We start from the raw sequence: 20,448 nt of genomic DNA, 5'->3' as shown, positions 1-20,448 counted from the left end.
AACTACTGGATTATTACACAAGACACACAAAAAATATGGACGATAAATAAGATTAGATAAGTAAACATATGGCTTAAAAATGAGTGAGGGAGAAATGGACTTCCATTCATGGGTCACTATAAAAGGGCAATATAAAAAATATGTTGTTGAATTGGGACCTGCTTCGCCTGGACTCTACTACTGGGACCAGTGTCATGGTAAATCGTGCAACTTGGCTCATAGCCATGGCTTTAAACTAATTGTGCGTGTGGGCCTGTTTGAGAGGTGAGGGTGGGTTGGGAGAAAGAAACAGTTCAAGTAATGTGGTGTGAGATTTAATAAATCAAAAGGGAAAACACAAAAGCGTGGTAGAAATTGAACCCAAATTAAAAACTGTAAAAACTAAAGGCTCCTTATCTGAATGCAGGGTGTAATTGTGACGATTGTGAACTTGCATCATAAACAGATATAAAAGTGCCACGTAGTAGAAACATTTAACAAGTATTGACAACTCAATATTCCAAATAATTTGACGCTCCAAATAGGCAAATAGGAAAAAGAGGTAGGGAGCACTGTTAATCAAGAAAGGTATTAATGAATTGCTGAATAGTGATATAGATGCAGTGGATTGAGATGTACTTTCGATTTGGGTGAAAATAAGGAATAGCAAGAAAAGATGCGAGAACAGTCAATAGCTAAGTGTCTCACAGTACAACAAGGCATAAATTATGAAATATCAAATGGCATACAAAGAGGAAACGAATTGTTATGGATGATCTTAATCTGGGTATTGATTAGACTAATAAAATTGACAAGGTGGCAAAGGAAGGGAAATTTGTGGAGCGCATCAGAGGTTGCTTCTTAGGGGTATTTACTGTGGATCTTAGCTGGGAATGGGTTATTTTAGATTTGGTCATAGGTAATGTGGAAGGATTAATAAGAGATCTTATAGCTGAGGGTCTGGTAGGAAGTACTGCTGACAATCCTGCAGGGAATAGTGTTGACAAGATTATAGAATTCCACATACAGTAGGAAGGCAAACATAGAACAGTACAGCAATATACAGGCCCTTCATCTTAACCTACTCCATCATCAAATTAATCCTTTCCTCCCACATAGCTCTCCTTTTTTTTTCTTTCACTCACTTGCCTGAGCCCCTTAATTGTCCCTAATATCGCTGCCTCTACCATCACCCCCAACAGTGCATTCCATGTATTTAACACACTCTGTGAAAAAAAATCCTACCCCCATTCTTTCCTCCAAACATCTTAAAAGTATATCCTCTCATGTTAGCTATTGCTGCCTTGGGAAAAAGGCCCTGGTTGCCCATACTATGCCTCTTGTCATCTTGTATGCCTCTATTAAGTTGCCTCTCATTCCCAAAGAAAAAAAGGTCTCCTAAAAGCAGCAAGATAGATAAGCTAGGTGAGGGATAGATTATAACTGAAGGGAAGTCATACCACAATGATAGAAAACACCAACTGCTGGAGTACTGCATGCAGTTTCAGCTGCCATAGAAGGTGGAGAGATGTGACTGCATGAATTAGAATGCACAGAAGATTTAAAAGAGCATTGCCATAACAGGGAATTCAAATTACAAGGAGAGATCAATTAAATTGGTGTTCTTTGCCTTGTGAGAGAGGAGACTGATGGGAAATTGAACTGTACAAAATTATGAGGGTTTAAAAAGGATGAAAGGTCAGGAGTTTAGATCAGTGAAGGACTCATACTCACCATTTGGAAAATGGTGGTGGAAGCAGACAACCTCATTCTATTAACTATTAACTGGATTAGGATCTAAAACATTACAGTATAAATACCAAAAGCTCTCTTCCTGTGATATAAATTTGCTTCCTATCATTTGGTGTTATTAGGGGTTGGTAGTGATTAATTTTGTTAAAAAACATTAGAAATTCCTCTTCTCCACATAATATTTTGCCATCTTTTTTCAAGTGTGTTTTGAAGCAACAGCAAAGATATCAGGAAATTGCAGTGTTTCACTGACAAGAATTTCCTGTACTGATACAAACAGGCTACCGCACTTTGGATTGTATTTTAAGCCACTTTCAAAAGGTGCTAACACTGATCTTAATGGCATTGTCAAGAGTAGATAGTTACTACATCCACTGGAAAATGGGAGGCACATGTAGTGTTGTTTGTTTTCCCTGTTTCATGCTGCCTTTGAAATGGCTGCCTTGAGAGTATGCGGCTGGATGCATTTGCTGCCATATGACCTGAAATGACCCAACCACTGCTGGTGTCTGCGCTTTCTGACAGACCACATTGTATTAATTGAAATTCATGATGGCAAATGGCCAGCACTGGCAGCAGAATTTTCCTAGGAAAAGCCTCGAAGAACAGACTAGCCAGCAAAAGCGGAACACACTTTTAAAATTAGGTGGAGGAGTCAATCTGAAATATTCCACAAGTGTATTCTCAAAAGAGCAAAACTGTTAATCCGGAATGCTCAGAACTTTGGTGGTGTCTAACAAGCTCTCTGTCTACTGGATGTTATTCATATTAATACTCCAACATACTTTTAATACACTTCACTTTAGATAGTACATAGTAGGATAATAAATTTTCCAGTGAATCCAAGGATCGGACCCATGGTGAATGCCCAAACATCAACATTAGGACCTCCAAATAGTCTCCTGGAATTTTATGATACTTTTGTTTTAAAAAAAAATGTAGGTGCAATCTTTCTCGCTTAGGAAATTGCATTTCTATAAAAAGACGCTTTTTTTTTTAGTTCAAGTGCAGGAGACACACGTATCATAGCCATGTGATAAACCAAAATATTTTATGCAAATGTCGTAAGTTCCTCAGAACCAATCTGCTGCTTTTATAAATATGTTAATTGTAATTTAATTTTAATTGTCAAATAGATACACAGTCTCTTCACAAACATGGGGAATGCAGCATGGAAACAAACCATCAATCTCAACTGACCAACACTGGACATAAATCCTCTCACACCCATGTTCATCTAATTGACTCAAAGGTTGTTTCCTTTTATATGAAAGCACATCTTTTACTTCCAACCTACCTTGTGGAAGTTCAAATTTTTAACTATTCATTCATTAAAGAGGTCATTCATAATTCTTCATCATTTTTAGTAGCGTTTATCTTATAATTATAACTCTTGAGTTTTGGACTTCTCTATAAATGGAAATATCTCCCAAGACAGATAGATAGATAATAATTTCTTCCACAAAATTAAATAACTTAACAATAATCAACTCACCAGAAAGGAAGAAGACTACAACTACCGAATTCACAATTGAGAACCAGTGTATCTGTACATCACTCATGGTTAAGTAGGTGTCCCAGCGAGATGCCCATTTAATAGGACTACTCTAAACGTACAAGTGGAAAATTATGTAAAAATTTGTACATTATTACAATATAAACTGACTGGATTTTAACTTGATATCAAGGATTTTAACTTGTGACCGTTCTATTGCAAAGTCTGAAAAAACTTTTTACAATAACCAGGGACCAGATTAGCATTACAGAAGTCAATTGCAAGATGACTTTCGGGTCATGTTGACATATGTTCATACATACAAACAAAAGCAGATGTTTTCTGGTGCGTCATAAATGAAATAAGCACGCATGACTTTGTGGTTCATATTCCTCTAATTTTAAGGCTCAGACTTTAAACCGACAAAACCTCCCAAATAATTCCAAGTTTGGAGTCATCCCATTAAAAGCAGATGAGTCAGAGCAAATGCTGCAGAAATAATTCATTTCTCTTTGCATGTTATCATTATCACTGCACTGCCCATTCCTAATTGCTTCTAACACATTGTGAGTGGCTAACCAACCAATTTCAAAGGGCAGCTAAGAGTCAATCACATTGTTGTGAGTCAAAAAGGAGAAAGAGCAGATTTCCTTTCCAAAATAACCCAATTAATTTTCACAACAAAGTTACCATTAATGATATTTACTTTACAACTTTCCACAATATTATTTAATTTATACTTTCTTGCTGATACAGAGAGTTTTGAAATGGCCTATCTTGTTTTTTTTTAAAAACTGAATCACTAAATCAGTGATCATGATGCAAGACAGACTGCATCAAGGGCTCCATACTGGCCATTGATTTCTAACATTATGCTCACCTCCCAACGGACTGAGTATGTAAAAAGCACATCATTTTCTTTGTTGGGATCAATCTCTTGGGGAAGAGAGCCTGCAGCCTCAGGTAGAATACAGTTTCCATTCTCATCAGTTTTTAGATCTGGAGTAAAATGTGAAAAATAACAATTCAGTTTGATTTTACAATTAATGTTCAAAGAATAAATAGTCTGAATCACATTAAGTAATGAGACAAAATACCTAGACCATAAAGCACCAACCATGGGAGACTGTATTCTTACAAGAAGAAACTGCTTGAAATTTATGCAACACACATCAAAGTTGCTGGTGAACGCAGCAGGCCAGGCAGCATCTGTAGGAAGAGGTGCAGTCGACGTTTCAGGCCGAGACCCTTCGTCAGGACTAACTGAAGGAAGAGTGAGTAAGGGATCTGAAAGTTGGAGGGGGAGGGGGAGATCCAAAATGATAGGAGAAGACAGGAGGGGGATGGATAGAGCCAAGAGCTGGACAGGTGATAGGCAAAAGGGGATACGAGAGGATCATGGGACAGGAGGTCCGGGAAGAAAGACAAGGGGGGGAGGGGGACCCAGAGGATGGGCAAGAGGTATATTCAGAGGGACAGAGGGAGAAAAAGGAGAGTGAGAGAAAGAATGTGTGCATAAAAATGAGCAGCAGATGGGGTACGAGGGGGAGGTGGGGCCTTAGCGGAAGTTAGAGAAGTCGATGTTCATGCCATCAGGTTGGAGGCTACCCAGACGAAATATAAGGTGTTGTTCCTCCAACCTGAGTGTGGCTTCATCTTTACAGTAGAGGAGGCCGTGGACGGACATGTCACAATGGGAATGGGATGTGAAATTAAAATGTGTGGCCACTGGGAGATCCTGCTTTCTCTGGCGGACAGAGCGTAGATGTTCAGCAAAGCGGTCTCCCAGTCTGCGTCGGGTCTCGCCAATATATAAAAGGCCACATCGGGAGCACCGGATGCAGTGTATCACCCAAGTCGACTCACAGGTGAAGTGTTGCCTCACCTGGAAGGCCTGTTTGGGGCCCTGAATGGTGGTAAGGGAGGAAGTGTAAGGGCGTGCAATTAAATGCTGAAAACAATTGTGCTTTAGTATTATGGTCACTTATGAATTAGTTTTTCTCTCTAGGATAGCATCTTATTTGAAATGTTTACAAATCTCTTTGCACTGAAGAAATTCATCTCTCTAACACTATGAGTCTTAAACCTACATGTTTGAGAGGGATGGGGTTAGCAAGTAGTATTTAGTACAACTGACCATCTTAACAATACACCTTAAAGTAAAAGAATGCAGGCGCTATTCCCAAGCAGCAGCATCATTATGATCCAGAACACAATTTCACAATAATTAATTATTTTATTAACTTGCATGAAAAGAAATACATGGGCTAGGACATAACAGAATATCAAAAAGGATTGCAATACATCCCCAATCCTCAGCTGAACTAGCACACAGTCTTACTTTAAGATCTCATCTGGAGTAAAGAACCTCTAGCAACATAGCATATATGTCAATCTTGCACCGAATGGTTATAAAGCATTCAGGAATTACCAACTAAAATTTTGTTTTCCAATTTAGTTGCTAATTCATTTATCTTTCTCTGTAATAAATGATAATATGCGTTCTTTTTATGGGTCAGAATAACGGTACACAATGACTATGGCATAACTAGTTGAGCCGCTGCCTCCTAACACCCAAGATTTGTATTTTCCTGACTTTCCAGGTTCTCTACACATTCAAAAAAATGCACAACTTGATAGGTTTATGGGCACTGTAAATTACAAGATAATCTACTACTCTCTCACCCTTCCAGAAAAATCATAGAAATCAGCAAGTTATGGAAAAAAGGAGAACACCCACATCAGAGAAAGAGCAAATTATTGCATCCCACTCCCTCACAGTCATACTGAAACTTTAAGCCATGCCAGATGAAGTGGCAGCTTCACAATGAAGGCATTGAAATATGTGGGAAGATTCATCAAATGGGGATGCTAGATGGGATACAAGGACATGATGAAAGGAGACACTAAGCTTGTTCTAAGTGAGAAATTGGGGAATGAGAACAGGAACATGGGGTTATTCCCTCCAATACACTCTAGTCAGCTGTTCATTCGCCATCAGTATCCATTTCCTGTCAATCTGATACAGCTTCAGGAGACACAACTACTGCTTTATCCCTCCTCCCTTCCTGCCATCCAGCAAGCACTTTCCAGAGATTTACTTAGAAAACATAGAAAACCTACAGCACAATACAGGCCCTTCGGCCCACAGAGTTGTGCCGAACATGTCCCTACCTGAGAAATTACATAGCCCTCTATTTTTCTGAACTCCATGACAAAAGTCTCTTAAAAGACCCTATCATATCCGCCTCCATCACCATTGCCGGCAGACCATTCCACGCACTCACCATTCTCTACGTAAAAAAACTTGCCCGACATCTCCTCTGTACCTACTCCCAAGCACCTTAAATCCGTGCCCTCTTGTGGCAGCCATTTCAGCCCTGGGAAAAAGCCTCTGACTATCCACATGATCAATGCCTCTCATCATCTTAGACACCTTTATCAGGTGAAAAAAATTGATATTAGTTTATTATTGTCACATACAGTGCCTATAAAAATTATTCACCCCCTCTCCCAAGAAGTTTCATGTTTTGTTTTACAACATTAAATCTCAGTGGATTTAATTTGCCTTTTTTGACATTGATCAACATTGTCAAAGTGAAAACAGATCTCTACAAAGTTATCTAAATTAATTACAAATATAAAACACAAAATAATAGATTGCCTAAGTATTCATTCCCTTTAATATGACACACCAAGTTATTACTGGTGCAGCCAATTGATTTTAGAAGTCACATAATTAGTGTGCAGTCAAAGTGTTTCAAAAAAATACACCTGTATCTGGAAGGTCCAACTGCTGGTGTGTTAGTAACCTGGCAAAAACGACACCACATAGACAAAAGGACACTCCAAGCAACGCTGCAAAAAGGTTATTGAAAAGCACAAGTCAGGAGGTGGATACATAAAAATTTCCAACTCACTGAATATCCCTTGGAATACAGTTAAGTCAATCATCAAGAAATGGTAAGAATATGGCACAACCAACCAGACCATCCTCAAAATCTGAGTGACCATGCAAGAAGGGGACTAGTGAGGGAGGGCACCAAGAGACCCATGACAACTCTGGAAGAGTTATAAGCTTTAATCGCTGAGGTGGGAGAGATTGAACATACAACAACTGTTGCCTGGCTGCTTTATGGGAGAGTGGCAAAGAGAAAGCCACTGTTGGGAAAAACCCCCCCACATGAAATCACAGCTAGAGTTTGCCAGAAGGCATATGGAAGACTGAAGTCAGCTGAAAAAGGTTCTATGGTCTGATGAAACCAAGATTGATCTTTTTGGCCATCAGGCTAAACGCTATGTTTGGCATAAGCCAAGCACCGCACATGTGGTGGCTGCATAATGCTGTCAGGATGCTTCACTACAGCAGCCCCTGGAAGGCTTGTGAAAGTAGAGGGTAAAATGAATGCAGCAAAACACAGGGAAATCCTGGAGGAAAAACATGATGCAGTCTGCAAGAGATCTGTGACTTGGGAGAAGAATTGTTTTCCAGCAAGACAATGACTCAAAGCATAAAACCAAAGCTACACAGGAATGGCTTAAAAACAAAGTTAATATCCAGGAGTTGCCAAGTCAGAGTCCAGACCTCAATCCAATTGAGAATTTGAGGCTGGACTTGAAAAGGGCTGTTCGCTCACAATCCCCATGCAATCTGACAGAGCTTGTTCAGTTTTGTAAAGTATGGGGAAAAATTGCAGTGTCCACATATGTAAAGACCTATCCACACAGGCTTAAGCCTGTAATTGTTGCCAAAGGTGCATCTACTAAATACTGACTTGAAGGGGGCGATTACTTACGCAATCAATAATTGTGTTTTATATTTGTAATTAATTTAGATTAATTTGTAGAGATCTGTTTTCACTTTGACACAAGTCTTCTTCTGTTGATCAGCGTCGAAAAAGCCAAATGAAATCCAATGTGATTCAATGTTGCAAAACAATTAAAATGTGAAAACTTCCAAGGCAGGTGATTACTTTTTATAAGCACTGTATACCAAGACACAGTGAAAGCATATCTTGCACATTGCTTAAATCATTACAGTGCATTGAGTTGGAATAAGGTAAAACAAAAGGAATGCAGAATAAAGTGTAAATGTTATGAAAAAGTACAGCGCAGGAAGCGATAAAGTACAAGATCATAAAGAGGTAAACCGCGATGCCAACCTTATCATACAAGGTGTCCATTTAGTTGTTTAATAACAGCAGGACAGAAGCTATCTTTGAGCATGGCGGTACATGCTTTCAAGCTTTTGCATTTTCTGTCCGATTGGGGGGGTGGGAGTGGGGGGAGAGAATGTCTGAGATGGGTGGAGTTATTGACTATGCTGGCTGCTTTACTGAGGCAACGAGAAGAATAAACACAGGCTAATTCCAGTGATGCACTGAGCTGAACTTCCACTATCTTCAATGGGATGCTACTACCAAACACATCTTTACCTCCCCCCCAACCACTACCCACTTTCTTTTTTTAATATAAACAAACATAAATATTTATTAAACTCTGCTCAACAATTGTGAAAAGTAAATAAACGACTAACTTTTTAAAAAATACTTTATTTTCAAAATTTTCAAAAAAAGAACCAATGAAATCAACAAGAACATACCAGCTCAGACATGTATAAAAATAAAATAAGCAAAAAAAAGAGATATAACATTAGAGGGATGCCTATAATACAAAGTGCTCAAAAATACTAAACATTAAATCTCAAATGAGGGCCGTGAGAAACCAGCTGGTGGGAAATTGCTCATCCGCCCCCGGCTTCGTCCAGGTAGGCAAGAAATGGATCCCAGATAGCCGAAAATTTTTTAATTGAATTGGTTCTCAAGAACCTAAGTTTCTCCATCTGTATGACTGAGATCATATCAGCCACCCATCTCCGAAAGGGGGAGAAGGTGATTTCCATTCCCTCAAGATAAGTCTTTTGGCAACAATCATCCCCAGCATCAGAGACTGTTGTATGGCTGCAGGGAAACAAATAGTAGATTGCAAGCAGCCAAATATAGAGAGACCAGCTTCCAAGGGGAAGGATCTTTTATAGGCATTTGAGTACCAGTCGAATATTTTGGACCAAAATCCAATCAGTAATGGGCAAAACCAAAAGGTGTGTGACAACGTAGCTTCCGTCCCTCAGCATCACATATTGGCGAGACAGAAGGGTAATCTAAGTTTAGAGTAATGGAGACGGTGGACAACTTTAAACTGGATCAGTTGGTGCCTGCTGTTAACAGAGCAAGCCTATATCATAGACAAACACTTATCCCAGGCAGCTTCAGATAATTCAATGCCCAACTCCTCTCTCCACGCATCTCTAATCTTCACAGTAAATACTACAGTGTAATTATCAAACAAATATACAAACTTAGAAACGAGATGCCTGAAGTCAGGAGGGTTCTTTAGAATATCAAAAAACATACATTTCTTGGAAGGATTTCAAAATTACAAATCTTATATTGAATGTAGTGTCTAATTTGTAAGTAACGAAAAAAGTGCGAATGAGGCCGCTCAAATTTCTCTTTCAGCAGACTAAGTGTTGCAAATCGTCCCTCTATGTACAGGTCTTCAATAGAAACTAGATCCTTCTCCCTCCAAGCATGGTAGGTTTTATCTGACTATGAGGGTAGAAAGGAGTGATTGAAACAGATTGGTGTTTGTACAGAGGTCTCTGGTAAATTCAGAACGCTCCTAATCTGATTTAGAATTCTGATGGAATTTTTCAAAACAAAACTCAAACTTTTTTGAAGTCCCAGGCTTCTCTAACTTAGGGAACAGCATGGCTGGCAAGGAGGAATTGACAACAGAGTTAGACTCCATCCATAGCCACAATGGAGCCCCAGGGGCTAGGTTATCCGGAGCCCCCTGTTGCCAAAACATTAAAGCCCTAGCATTGACAGCCCAATAACAGTGTCTAAATACAGGTAATCCCAGCCCTCCTTCAGACTTGGGCTTTTGTAAATGAATTTTCAAAATCCTGTGATTCTTATAATTCCAGATATAAGACAATATTATGGAGTCCAATTCTTTAAAGAAAGCTGATGTAAGAAAAATGGGGAGATTTTGACAAAGATAGAGAAACCTAGGAAGGGAAACCATTTTAATTGAATTTATACAACCAATCATGGACAGAGGTAAGGTTTTCCAACTTCTATATTCTGTTTGAAGTTTTGAAATAAACTCCGCAAAGTTTAATTTGAATATTAATTTAGGATCTTTGGGGATTGTCAAGCCAAGATAAGTAAAGTGATCTTTAACTACTTTGAAAGGGACACTTTCCAAAAAACCCCGTGTGTAGTCATTGGAGAGGGGCACAAAGTCACTTTTTGTCCAATTGATTGAGTATCCCGATAGTCTGCTAAAAGAGGGGATTATATCTAGAAGAGGAACTGACTTTTCTGAGTTTTGTAAGTAGAGTATCACATCATCAACATATAAACTAATAAGTGTTTCAATGCCTCCCACTTTCAAACCCAGAATATTTGGGTGACTTCTTATTTTTAGGGCAAGGGGCTCTACCGCAAGGGCAAAAAGGGCCGGCGAGAGAGGGCACCCCCGCTGGACTGATCGGTGTAAGGGAAACGGAGTTCCCCTCTCCACTTTCCGCAAAGATTACTCTTCCCATGATTCCACTCCCATGATCAGGACCCACTTGGAGTTTTGGTCACCCCACTAAAGGAAGAATGTGGACACTATAGAAAGGATGCAGAGGAGATTTACAAGGATGTTGCCTGGATTGGGGAGCATGTCTTACGAAAATAGGTTGAGTGAACTCGGCTTTTTCTCCTTGAAGTGGCAGAGGATGACAGGTGACGTGACAGCGGTGTATAAGATGATGAGACATTGATCGTGTGGATGGTCAGAGGTATTTTCCCAGGGCTGAAAAGACTAGCACGAGAAGGCACAGTTTTAAGGTGCTTGGAAGGAGGTACAGAGGAGTAAGTTTTTTTTTAAAAACACGGAGAGTGGTGAGTGCATGAAATAGGCCGCTGGCGACGGCGGTGGAGGCGGATACAATAGGGTCTTTTAAGAGACTCCTGGATAGGTACATGGAGTTTAGAAAAACAGAGAGCTATGGGTAACCTTAGTTAATTTCTAAAGTAAGTACATGTTCAGCACAGCATTGTGGGTCGAAAGGCCTGAATTGTGCTGTAGGTTTTCTATGTTTCTATGATTCCCTTGTCCATTTGTCCCACTCCACTTATCTCCTCCTGGCACATCCCTGCAAGCAGAGTACATATGCCCATTGACCTGCTCTCTCACCTTCATTCAGGGTCCCTAACAGTCCATCCAGGTGAGGCCACACTTCCACTGTTAGTGGGGTCGCCGATTGTATCCAGTGCTCCCAATGTGTCTTCCTCTACAATGGTGAGAGCCAACATAGACTGTGGGACAAGAGTGTGTGTCAAGCACCTTCACTCCATTTGCAAAAAGCAGAATGGCCCGGTGCCAACCTTTTTAATTCCAATCCCAATTCCGACACGTTGGCCCAAGGCCTCCTTTGCTGCCAAGATGAGGCCACTCTCAGGTTGGAGGAGGAACACCTCATATTCCATCTGGGTGGATTCCAATCTGATGGCATGAACATCAATTTCTCTTTTGGTAATTTTCCCCCTGTTTCCCCTCCATTTTCTTACATTCCCCACTCTGGCTCCCCTCTCACCTCTCTATCAGCTACCCCATCTCCCCCCCCCACCCCAGTGCCCTCCTGTTTCCCTTTTTCCCATGGTTCACTCTCCTCTCCTATCATATTCCTTCTTCTCCAGCCCTTACCTTTTACACCCATCACCTCCCTGCTTCTTTCTTCCTCCTTTCTTCCCCCACCCATTTGGCTTCACCTATCACCTACTAACTTGTTCTCTTTCTCCTCCCCCAACTTCTTATACTGGCTTCCTCCCACTTCCTTTCCAGTCCTGATCTAGGATCTCAGCCCGAAACATTTACAGTTTATTTATTTCCATAAATGCTGCCTGACCTGCTGAGTTCCAAGCGTTTAGATGGGGCAGAATTTGTTAAGTGTGTCCAGGATGGATTCCTGTCACAGTATGTGGACAGCCCGACCAGGGGGAATGCCATACTAGATCTAGTACTAGGTAATGAACTGGGTCAGGTCACAGATCTCTCAGTGGGTGAGCGTCTGGGGGACAGTGTCCACCGCTCCCTGGCCTTTATAATTATCATGGAAAAGAATAGAATCAAAGAGGACAGGAAAATTTTTAATTGGGGAACGGCAAATTATGAGGCTATAAGGCTAGAACTTGCAGGTGTGAATTGGGATGATGTTTTTGCAAGGAAATGTATTATGGACATGTGGTCGATGTTTAGAGATCTCTTGCAAGATGTAAGGGATAAATTTGTCCCGGTGAGGAAGATAAAGAATGGTAGGGTGAAGGAACCATGGGTGACAAGTGAGGTGGAAAATCTAGTCAGGAGGAAGAAGGCAGCATACATGAGGTTTAGGAAGCAAGGATCAGCTGGGTCTATTGAGAAATATAGGGAAGCAAGAAAGGAGCTTAAGAAGGGGCTGAGAAGAGCAAGAAGGGGGCATGAGAAGGCCTTGGCGAGTAGGGTAAAGGAAAACCCCAAGGCATTCTTCAATTATGTGAAGAAAAAAAGGATGACAGGAGTGAAGGTAGGACCGATTAGAGATAAAGGTGGGAAGATGCGCCTGGAGGCTGTGGAAGTGAGCGAGGTCCTCAATGAATACTTCTCTTCGGTATTCACCAATGAGAGGGAACTTGATGATGGTGAGGACAATATGAGTGAAGTTGATGTTCTGGAGCACGCTGATATTAAGGGAGAGGAGGTGTTGGAATTGTTAAAATACATTAGGACAGATAAGTCCCCGGGGCCTGACGGAATATTCCCCAGGCTGCTCCATGAGGCAAGGGAAGAGATTGCTGAGCCTCTGGCTAGGATCTTTATGTTCTCGTTGTCCACGGGAATGGTACCGGAGGACTGGAGGGAGGCGAATGTTGTTCCCTTGTTCAAAAAAGGTAGTAGGGATAGTCCAGGTAATTATAGACCAGTGAGCCTTACGTCTGTGGTGGGAAAGCTGTTGGAAAAGATTCTTAGAGATAGGATCTATAGGCATATAGAGAATCATGGTCTGATCAGGGACAGTCAGCATGGCTTTGTGAAGGGCAGATCGTGTTTAACAAGCCTGATAGAGGTCTTTGAGGAGGTGACCAGGCATATAGATGACAGTAGTGCAGTGCATGTGATCTATATGGATTTTAGTAAGGCATTTGACAAGGTTCCACACGGTAGGCTTATTCAGAAAGTTAGAAGGCATGGGATCCAGGGAAGTTTGGCCAGGTGGATTCAGAATTGGCTTGCCTGCAGAAGGCAGAGGGTGGTGGTGGAGGGAGTACATTCAGATTGGAGGATTGTGACTAGTGGTGTCCCACAAGGATCTGTTCTGGGACCTCTACTTTTCGTGATTTTTATTAACGACCTGGATGTGGGGTTAGAAGGGTGGGTTGGCAAGCTTGCAGACGACACAAAGGTTGGTGGTGTTGTAGATAGTGTAGAGGATTGTCAAAGATTGCAGAGAGACGTTGACAGGATGCAGAAGTGGGCTGAGAAGTGGCAGATGGAGAAGTGTGAGGTGGTACACTTTGGAAGGACAAACTCCAAGGCAGAGTACAAAGTAAATGGCAGGATACTTGGTAGTGTGGAGGAGCAGAGGGATCTCGGGGAACATGTCCACAGATCCCTGAAAGTTGCCTCACAGGTGGATAGGGTAGTTAAGAAAGCTTATGGGGTGTTAGCTTTCATAAGTCGAGGGATAGAGTTTAAGAGTCGCGATGTAATGATGCAGCTCTATAAAAAAACTCTGGTTAGGCCACACTTAGAGTATTGTGTCCAGTTCTGGCCACTTCACTATAGGAAGGATGTGGAAGCATTGGAAAGGGTACAGAGGAGATTTACCAGGATGCTGCCTGGTTTAGAAAGTATGCATTATGATCAGAGATTAAGGGAGCTAGGGCTTTACTCTTTGGAGAGAAGGAGGATGAGAGGAGACATGATAGAGGTGTACAAGATAATAAGAGGAATAGGTAGAGTGGATAGCCAGCGCCTCTTCCCCAGGGCACCACTGCTCAATACAAGAGGACATGGCTTTAAGGTAAGGGGTGGGAAGTTCAAGGGGGATATTAGAGGAAGGTTTTTCACTCAGAGAGTGGTTGGTGCATGGAATGCACAGCCTGAGTCAGTGGTGGAGGCAGATACACTAGTGAAGTTTAAGAGACTACTAGACAGGTATATGGAGGCATCTAAGGTGGGGGCTTATATGGGAAGCAGGGTTTGAGGGTCGGCACAACATTGTGGGCCAAAGGGCCTGTACTGTGCTGTACTATTCTATGTTCTATAAAAATGGGTAAGACTTGATGGGGATATGCTGAATTTATTTAGCCTTCTGAGGAAACAGGAGTTGGTGAGCTTGCTTGGCTATGACATCAGCACAGTTGGACCAGGGCAGACTATTAGTGACGTTCATATCTAGTACTAAGACATTACACCGAACTTTAAGTTGTAATCTGTGTTTACATTACGGCCTCCTTCGATTTGGGGAAAATAAAGGGCAGATTGGCTGACCACAAAACATCTCTATTTAATCATGCTGAGCTGCTAGTTAGCTGCATGACACTCAAATTCTCTACTCCAGTTCTACTGACTTCTGTGTTTGGTCTCCTGCAATCTTTCAACACATTTTGACAATTTCAGATACACTTGCCCTTACATTTCCAGGCAATTTCAGAATACCATTGATTTTTCCTGTACACCCCTATCCCTGATATTGTTATTTGCTCGCCTTTACTACTCTTTCAGCCAGTAGCAGCAGAACTAGTTTAATTCAATCTGTAGGACTTCTTCCATCACTGACCTTCCCTCTTGTTCTAATTGCCCCCTACTATTTTCTCTGCAATTTGAAACTTACTTCCAACTCTCCCTGTCCTCATGCAAGCTTGAGAGTCCAAAATGTTAAATCCGTTTCTCTCTTTGCAAGGTGCATTTCAATCTGCAGAGTATTTTAGTATCTCCAGCATTTACAGTACTGTATTTTGCTTTAGGGAAAGCAATTACATATTTTAAATGGGAGACTGCACAGCAACTGAATGACTTGAAATAAGAAACAAACATATACACCAATTTTTATTCCTTAATAAAAGTCAATGCTCCAAAACAGAATTCTGTTGCCCCAAACATAGATGTTGCCTGACCAGATGTACATCTGGAGGATTGTTATTCTAGATTATTTCCAAATTATTTATAACTGAACCTGTGCAAAGATCTGAAAATACATAGATATCAACAAGCCTAGGAATAGTTGGACAAGCCAACCTGCTAGCTTCCTTCAAAACTCCAACACCCTTCACATTCATAATAAATCAATAAGGGCAAGCCAATATAACAAAGGAAGCAAGTTGTTTATTCAAAGTTCAATAACATTCAATAGTATTCAGTAAATTGAAAATGGAATGAAGCTAGACTATATTACTAAATGTAGAAGATAAAAATATTTTTCTAAGCAGTTTACTGGTATTTATAGATCTTGAACAGCTACAAAGTAGAACAGTTTTGACAATGCAAATTTCACTTTTTACTTTACATAGGTTTTCATTTAATTCTTTGCAGTTTGTTTGCTACATGCTAATACACTCATATCATATTCAAAAGATAATGCCTTTACCTTCATATTTTACACTTTGTGGTATAACTTCAAAGCGCACAACTCTATACGTAGGTTCTTGGTCTTTTTCTATTTCTTCTTTGTGGTAATAGATAATGAAAGAGAGATGGTTGTGGAGATAGAACTGAAAAATAAGTCAGCATTTAAGCAAACAAGTTATGACGTAATATAAATACACCCTCTACTCACTGTATTGACCAAAGCTGAATAATTTAAGTTTATTTTAAAACATTTTTATCATCTAGAACCTAGCAACTAGCTAGATCAGTGATGTGTTATTTATTTTCCTCCAGATGCCTCCGACTCAAAATTCCAAACAGTAAATTTTACCTTATTGTTGTCAATAAATCCTAGTCTGTAACCATGTTCAAACTGCACTTCTTTTTCTTTCTTTTTGTCATTGTCTTCAGAACTTGGGTAAAATTCTAATCGTGTTGCAACAGGCAAGTTATCTGCAATCCTATAAACAATTATAATTCATATACTGAGAAAAGGAATGTGTCATGCATTAGGTCATACAAATTATAGCTTTAACAGTGATGTGTGACAAAGTAGCAAAAGAGTTTTAACTTTCTCCTTATGCTTCCAATCATAATCTTGCATCTACCATCACTAATAATTCATGCTTTCAAAATAATTCCAAGTAAAGCAGGCAATGGTGAAATGACTCATTGGAAATGTTAAACTTGCTTCTGTCCACAGATTATGCATTTTCCCCATTTATTTCAGGTTTCCTCTATCTGCAGATTTTGCTTTCAAGTCATAGTTTAAAAAATAGTCTGATCTTCTTCTCATCAGCTTTCTCATCTTAGATGCTATGTACTGCCTCAATAATTGTAACCTCACATTTATGATAACAATTCTAGTGATTTTAGCTAGATTATAATAGCAGGGTTGTTTATTCAACTTTTGGAGTTTAAAAAAAAACTACAGGAAGCTTCTGGCTATAAAATATACTCTAAAGTGCCAGTTTCAAGTATTTCAAAGCCATATGAAATAATACAGCTGGTGTAAAACTTCTCTATTCTTATTTTAACAATATGAGAAATCCTAATCTTAGAGAAGCAATAGTAATGTTTACCCGAGTTTTTATTTTCTCCTATTCCTCCCTGCCCCTAAAACTTGATATTCCATGGATATTATTACACATTTGAGTACTTACACCTATATTAGTTTGATGCTATTGCAGAAAGAACCTTTGTGCCCATTGTGAAAGTTCATCCATTACTTTGTGTCCTTTGTTTCATTTTAAGCATTTACTAGGTGGGTTTCTTAGTAATTACCAATGATCTTAATTTGTACTTGAAAACCCCAAATTAGACACAAAGCATCCAGAATTATTAGCAGGCTGGTGGCATAGTGGCATCAGCGCCAGATTTCGAAGCGAAGGCTCCCGAGTTTGAATCCAGCCGGCTCCCTTGCACACTTTCCATCCGTGCTGGGTTGAACGTCGAGTTAGCAACTCGGCCTTCTAAAAATAAGAAAGCCTGCTAAAGAAACGCTGTCATGACGGCGTCCCGATGACTCCACTCGGAGTTAAAGGCTTTCTTCTTCTTCTTCCAGAATTATTCTATTAAAATGGAAGTTCTATTATAAAAGTTCCATCAGCTAGGCTCAAAATTCATTCCATAATAAACACATTTTACAGTTAAAATCACTTTGGCCTGTGCAAGCCTGCTGTGCAAAACAGGTTGTCATGTTTCCCAGCACTGTTTTGGCTGTGAATATGAGCCTGCTTAATTAGAACCACCCACATGAAGGGTAAGACAAGCTATATTACTATCCAATACCTATTATCAGACTCTGGTTCTGTTCACACTTGTCACCTTGCCACATTTTAACAAGAATCAGAAGTTCAATGAAACAAGTACATCCCATGACTTAAGACTGTGGAGGCAGAATACAATTTATGAATTGGGAAAATAAAGGGCCTCCTGCTGTTGAAATCTTCTAATTCTGCTTTTATTAGAGCAGACTTGACGGGCCAAGTGGCCAAATTGCTGATCCTATATCTTATGGTCTTAATGTACAAACACATTGTCACATCAGCTCCAGCATATAGACAATTTAAATAGAAAAACTTAGAAAGGTATTATCTTCTAAAGCAGCAATTATACAGCTATATAGGCCTGAAGATATCTAGTTCAATTTCAATTTGTTGAAGATTTCCAAGTTCAATTTCAGTTTGTGCTGGTTATCACATCTTAATCAGGGAAGGAATGCAGGCTTCACAGTTTCAGCATTTCCCTCCTACCAACAATATAAACATGCATAAACTGGCCTAAATGAACACTGTCAGCTCCAAAGCTGCATTGTGGAATAACTGCCTGCCATTTGGAACTTATAACAGCATATAACAAGGTTCACTTATGAACACAGCAGCAATAAAATGGCTTTAAAAAATTATCAATATACAGAACGCACAAGACCGATGTGCAATAAGAAAAGAACAGTTCCACGTACAGATGAACATAATATTCTTCCCGTATCCTTTCTACGACCAGTTTACTTTCGGCTATTTTAAACTTGACAGGTTTGTTTGGCTTGTCACAGAGCACTTCACATTTCTTTTCGATGTTCATATGCAAGTCATATGGTGTATTCACAATCCGATCACCCCTTAACACCTCACCTGTTTAATAAGAAATACAAGTTATTTCTTTCTGAGATTCCACTTTATATTATTTTTTGGCTGTTTGATATTACTAATGATCGCAAACTGAATAGAACAATACAAGTTATTTCAGCATTGCTATAGTAGTATACTTCTGTTAATGTATAAAACATTAAGTGGTGTTTAAGTTCTATATTCCTCACCATGACAATAGTTGAAACATATTAGGATGAAAACTAATCATGTTTTTTGCTGATTCAGAGGTCACTGATGATCAAAATCGAGCTTACAAGCAGATTTTTAAGAGTTGAATTAACATGAACAGTAATGAGTGGCCGTTACCTTTACTATTTGTTACTAAAATAATTTCCAACCCCCTATCTGAGAAAATCCAACACTGAAAGAACAGGGCATAGAAAGGACACATGGCCAGATAACTAATGTTACAATAGTAAAACTATAACTTCTCTGGAAGAGTTCAAAATACTAAGTTAGTAACATAGCTTCCACAGATCAATGTAATTTCAACAGGATATACTGCATGTATTTATTCAAGACTATGTTGCAATTTCATATTAGTATTATTCTGTTCCAGCTGAAAGTATATAATGCACAACAGAGTAAGACCACATATTCAAATTTCTGTAATGAATTTGCTTAATTCTATCACATTTCATATACTGGCCATTTATTTCATCATTAAGGATAGCATGTCAATTAACTCAATAAATGTTTATACTATAAAGCAATTATTAGATATTAAACTTACCAAGATTTTCTGCTTTATATTCAATTTTTTCAGGCCGACAAAAAGGGAGGGAATAGTATTCATATGGGAGCTGTGTCCGTGAGCTAGTCAATTTCACAGCCTGAAATTTACATATTAAAAGCTCAAGATTTTTCTATTACAACTAGCAAGATAATGCAAGATCACTTACTCTGGTGAAACTACCATCATAACCTTGCATCGATGGTTAATAAGACAACACAGAACAAATAGATCAGATGAACTGTTATACAAAGTGTATGTACAGATATTTGGTCCACATAATGATAATCTCAATGGCTCATCAGTTTTTGGAATTAACCATCACAACCTTGATGTTCCACGATTAAACAACATTGAAATCTTTTCTCCCCCATTTTCTTGGCAACTTTTGCTACTTCACTGACCTGCTTTGAAAAGTTTTTGTGTGGTCCTTTCATTGACCTCCCTCACCCCCCCCCACCCCCATTGTTGCATGTATTGATGTGCAATGCATTAGCTCAATTACTGGTTTTCACACACTCAGATTTTTAAAAAAACTATCCACAGTGAACTAGATTTTTTTTTAAGTGCCTCTAACAACGCCAGGCCTATTGATGTGAACTGATGTGATAGCACTTGTTTAATTAGAAGTTTGTTTTCTAGGTTCTAATTCTGACAAGATTTACCCCTTTGTATGGGGTAATTGCGATCCTGGAATGTGCACATCTCCCACTGTCTGTGTGAGTATATCAAAAATAAAACCTTATTAAATATTCTCAATTATGGGGATTAAAAAGGGGTATATTTAATTGCATGGAATTATTTTAAAACAAATCCACCATATGTGCTCTTGCTGCCTCTAAGAACATATTATGCAGCAACTAGGTAATATGAGGGAAAATTCCAAACAGTTTCAAAACCATTTTTTGGAATTCTAATATTCTATTCCATTATTCCTTTTCATAAATAGTCTTCAAATTAACTTTTCTATTTTACAGTTACAAATAATGTTCTTCAAACAAAACAATAACCAGGATAATCAAATTAAAAAGTTGCACAAGACTGCATTTCAGCTAGAGGAGGGAAAGGCATATCAGAGGAGCAAGTGACATTTTCTGCAAAGGTTCCTGTCTGAATAAATACAAGGCTATTAAAGAGCCACATTAATAAAGAAG

The 20,448-nt window shown here is 39.4% G+C and overlaps 1 protein-coding gene across 1 annotated transcript in view; it reads right to left on the bottom strand.

Moving 5' to 3' along the window:
- The window catches only part of tm9sf4 (transmembrane 9 superfamily protein member 4), a 59,693-nt gene that overhangs the window by 26,056 nt on the left and 13,189 nt on the right, over positions 1-20,448 (bottom strand). Inside the window, exons 3-8 of the mRNA XM_072241576.1 lie at positions 19,295-19,394; positions 18,375-18,543; positions 16,242-16,371; positions 15,912-16,035; positions 4,107-4,225; positions 3,227-3,338 (exon numbers count right to left, since the gene is read on the bottom strand). Of these exons, the coding sequence (XP_072097677.1) occupies positions 3,227-3,338; positions 4,107-4,225; positions 15,912-16,035; positions 16,242-16,371; positions 18,375-18,543; positions 19,295-19,394 (754 nt within the window). The remainder of the gene's footprint in view (positions 1-3,226; positions 3,339-4,106; positions 4,226-15,911; positions 16,036-16,241; positions 16,372-18,374; positions 18,544-19,294; positions 19,395-20,448) is intronic.

Source organism: Mobula birostris, chromosome 2 (genome assembly GCF_030028105.1).
Source record: "Mobula birostris isolate sMobBir1 chromosome 2, sMobBir1.hap1, whole genome shotgun sequence".
Taxonomy (NCBI): Eukaryota; Metazoa; Chordata; class Chondrichthyes; order Myliobatiformes; family Myliobatidae; genus Mobula; species Mobula birostris.
Note: the sequence above shows the minus strand (reverse complement) of the source record. Positions and strands in the feature narration are given on the sequence as shown.